Raw genomic sequence first — 4,540 nt, 5'->3', positions numbered from 1 at the left:
CGAATAAATCAAAACATGGGTTCACACATGCATCTTGTTATATAAATCCCGTAAAAAAGGTAAGTAATCCTATGCAAATTCACTTAGGGGCGGAACATAATTAGAGTCGTGGAGGCACAAGCACATGGGCGGACTCACTATGGTACATATTGTGGCACAAACCATCACTTCGTTCCTCCGTCGTAGTGTAAAAAAATAGGGTCATAAAATGTGTCACTATATTATTTTGTTAGGTGTGCAAAAACCCACATTTCCACATGACATATAACACAAAATTTCTACATATAAGCATCCAAATAGACAGATTCACATCTTTGCTTTTCCTTTACTCTTTATACGTTGTTATTCTGAAATGCATATTTTTTAGAACAAAATAAGGGTTAGACCATACGGTCTAGTGACGAAATCTTTGACAATGCAATAATGAAATAAAAACAGTTCATACAAAACCTTTTAAACCGGTAATCATATAGTAGGCTCTTAGCTAGGCACTACATTAGTTATAAAGTTGGCACTCAAGCACAACACCCAGTTAGTCATAAAGTAGGCACTCAGGCACTATTAGGGGTGTTCAGGGTGCAATTTGAGGCCAAAACACAATCGGACCACATATGCGGTTTGAGCATTTTCCCAAATCGCACCGCATAAACCTCAAACCGCAATAAATCGCACCGCATTGCAGTGCGATTTATGCGGTTTGTAACTATCGCACTTTATACCTACATTCAATAATTATAAGTTTTAAAATACATTATAGATCAACGGTAAAGTGATCATTGTCCAAAAATAAAGATTCTCAATACATACTGCGTGATTAAAAATTGTATAAGAAGTAAAAATAAATAAACTTCAAATTAAATTGTACGTGTGAGTTGTGAGTTGTGGCGTGTAAGTTGGACATGTGGTTACAGTCGTATGGGCCTTAAAGTTAATTTATTAATTTTGTCAATCGTCATTGATCAAACTCAAAGTTCAAAACATGAAGTCAAAAATTATTATATGAATAATAAATTATCAATTATTCTATATATATATATACACACACACACGTGTGTGTTATATATAAAATTAACAAATATACAAAATATGTGGTGCAATGCGGTTTTAACCACGGTTTGTTAACTCAAACAGTAAACCGCACCGCATAGTGCAGTTTAGTAAAAATGCAAACCACAAATCTCATTTTTTAAAAAGAAATTTGAATAAAAGACTTGAACACATACCTCATACTCATTTCTTATTGTCAAATGATGTCAACACTTAAAAAATTCTTAGGTTTGTGTCTATACGATCCCACATTTTAAGCAACAAATACTTTACATTAGCATCGTAAGTTGTATATTTCATCGCACTCAGTTGTTTAAGAGTCTGATTGATTTATTATTTTTAAATAATATACTATATATACCTGTAAAGAGTTATGAAAATTAAAATAATTAGTAATGGTCATTAATTATAATAAAAATATATAATTAGTGTTGTGTAAATAATATTCAATGTCGATTATATATAAAAATAGAAATGCTATGTAAATAGTAACTAAATTATAATTTAAAATGGAATTTAATAGAATTAAAATATATAATGTGTGGTGTGTAAATAATAATTAATCTCAATGAAACAAAAACTCATTATTTAGAGAAGTTTTATTGAAATTTCAGTTTAATCTTTCATTTTTTAAATACCCTTCTATTCTTTTGAAATAAAATGCTTAAATAAAAAGTGGACAATATTCGACATGCATCCACTTCACATTTATTAGTGGGTGACATGTGCACCGACAAATTATTTTATATAACATTCTCTAGTTCCATTCATCAAGAACAAGATCACCAAACCCTTGGTATGTACTTGATATCTCCTCCTGATCTTTTCCCTGTTGGCCCTTGATTTGTTTTTTTCAAAATCATTCGCTAATTACGATGGAAGTGTTTGAACATGAACACCCATTGAGTCTCATCGATCTGGAGCTCGAATATTCCAAAATTCAAGAAGATTATGAAGATGAGGATGAAACAGATGGTGATATGATTGCAACAGAGGACTTGAAATGTACATGTGATCGTTGCGGCCAAGAAATCAATGGGCACCATAGGTATTACTATAAGTGTAGTGATTCATGTGAATACTCAATCCACAAATTTTGTGGCGACCTCCCAACAACATTAAAACACACGTCCCACAATGATCATATTCTTACCCTTCTACAGAGAAAAATAAATTGGCATTGTCATGCTTGTGGAAAGCAACATAAGCCTCAAGAAATAAGTTATCAGTGTCCTCAATGTGAATTTGATGTTGATATAAGTTGTGCTTTGACGGCGGATAAAAAGACAATCCACCACCCGAGTCACAAACACCCGTTACTTCAAATCACTATACCAATAATATGCGAGTGTAGTGCTTGTGGGAAAAAGCATCAGGGGATATTTTATCATTGTATCACGTGTTCTAACTTCTTTATCCATACGGATTGTTTTCTTTTGCCAAAAAAGCTGCTAATTCAACATGCCACACACGATGACTTCTCTCATAAACATTCACTCGCCATTGCATACTCCTTCCCAGCAGCAGTTCAAGAAGCCAAATTTGATCCTAGGTGTAGGGTATGCGGAGGCTTTTTTGACAACGAAAACCTATGGATTTATAAATGCGACAAGTGCAGATACTATGCCCATCTAGATTGTGCCACGGCAAGAGGAGAACCATTCTTGTCCATCTTCTCACCTGCCGGTAAATTTCTCAGCTATTTTTATGATTGCTTTCATTTTGTCGATTTTCATTGATTATTTAGTTACTGAATTTTATATGGTTCATCAGGTTTTGGCAAAACCCATAAAAACTTTGCAGATGCCGACTATCCAGATCTTCTCTATTTCCCGTTCCCAGATCAAACATACAGCATACTAAAACACATGTTTTTCAAAAAAATGGCATCCCCAATGAATACTATACAACACTTGAGTCATGAACACCCGCTCATTCTAGTTGGTACACAAGGTAATGAGATTGCAAAGTCAGCCTCCTCAAAATCCAAACCGTTATCTTGTCATAACCCAATGAAGAAGATTGAACTACTATGTAATGGATGTTTGAGGCCAATCACAAACATGCCATTTTACAAGTGTGTAGATGAAGATGAGTCATGCGACTTTGTTCTTCATGAGTGGTGCACCCGACTACCCGATCAAGTACCAAACCACCCAGGTCACCCTCAACATTCTCTTTTTCTCCTACCATATCTCGTTCATAGGCTTTTGGGTGTGTTCAGGTGTGTTGTTTGCCGTTTATATTGCAACGGATTTGTCTATATTTGTCCTATATGTGAGTACTACATAGATGTAAATTGCGCATTCATACCTGATAAAATAGTACACCAAGCTCATCCGAATCATCTTATTTGGAGAGTTCAATCAAGGACGAGTGAAAACCGTTGTCGTTCATGTGTGAGAGATTTTGATGAAAATGGATTTTCATTTAGTTGTGGTACTTGTGAATTTGATTTGCATCCCGAGTGTGCTTTGTTGTTACCGGAAACAATTAGACACAAATTTGATAAGCATCCCATGAAGCTGAGCTATTTCCCTATCGAGAATCATAAGAGTCAATATTTTTGTGAAGTTTGTGAAGTGGAATTTGATCCAGAGTATTGGTTTTATCATTGTTATGATTGTGTCCAATCTATACATTCTGCATGTGCTCCGTTAATACTTGAATGCAGAAGAGCTGCTAGAGTTGAGCGTGTTCCTAAAAGGATTTATGAGTTTTTGAATATAAAGTTTGGGGGCATTCATATCATTGATGATCACCCACACAGTGTGTCATTTGTTCAAGGGATTGAAAGCGAAGATGAATGCGAAGATTGTGGCTTTTCATTGCAGTACACGATGATCTTTAAGTGTTTACGATGTGACTATGCAATTCACTTTACGTGTTGTGAGAGTTTCAACAAGTCACTTTACGATGATCTTTAAGTCTTTAAGTGTNTCTTTAAGTGTTTACGATGTGACTATGCAATTCACTTTACGTGTTGTGAGAGTTTCAACAAGTCACTTTACGATGATCTTTAAGTCTTTAAGTGTTTACGATGTGACTATGCAATTCACTTTGTCTCTATCTTTTATATATATTACTGTATTGATTGTAATAGGTTTTTAGTTCTATATTGATTCTAATTTTAATTTTATAGATTGATTCACTACAAGAAAAATGACCTTCAGAGAAGCTTTTGTTTTGTACTTTAAAGTCTTAAAAGCTTCTCTAAAGCCTTTAGATAAGGTTTTCAATTTTGTCAAAGACCTTCTCTGTGTGACGGTAGGTGAAGGTTTTAGAAAGGGTTTTCGAAGGGTGTGTTTTTGTTAGCCTTTAGAGACGCTTAATTGAGGCTTTAGATACTTTTAAAACTTCTCTAAAGGTTAGTCAACTTTTTATTTAAAGCTTCTCTAAATATATATATATATATATATATATATATATATATTAGTGACACTTTTCAAGTATCTGTGACGGTTTGTAAGAGTTACTAAAAGATACTTTTAGA

At 34.0% G+C, this 4,540-nt stretch overlaps 1 protein-coding gene across 1 annotated transcript; it reads left to right on the top strand.

Moving 5' to 3' along the window:
• Positions 1-1,922: 1,922 nt before the first annotated feature.
• Positions 1,923-3,974, top strand: LOC112529051. The gene is made up of 2 exons (XM_025140128.1): positions 1,923-2,733; positions 2,821-3,974. The coding sequence occupies exons 1-2, from the start codon at positions 1,923-1,925 to the stop codon at positions 3,972-3,974; spliced, it is 1,965 nt and encodes a 654-aa protein (XP_024995896.1).
• Positions 3,975-4,540: the final 566 nt, after the last annotated feature.

This window comes from Cynara cardunculus (assembly GCF_001531365.2).
Source record: "Cynara cardunculus var. scolymus isolate 2C chromosome LG 16, CcrdV1, whole genome shotgun sequence".
In the NCBI taxonomy this organism is placed as follows: domain Eukaryota; kingdom Viridiplantae; phylum Streptophyta; class Magnoliopsida; order Asterales; family Asteraceae; genus Cynara; species Cynara cardunculus.
Note: the sequence above shows the minus strand (reverse complement) of the source record. Positions and strands in the feature narration are given on the sequence as shown.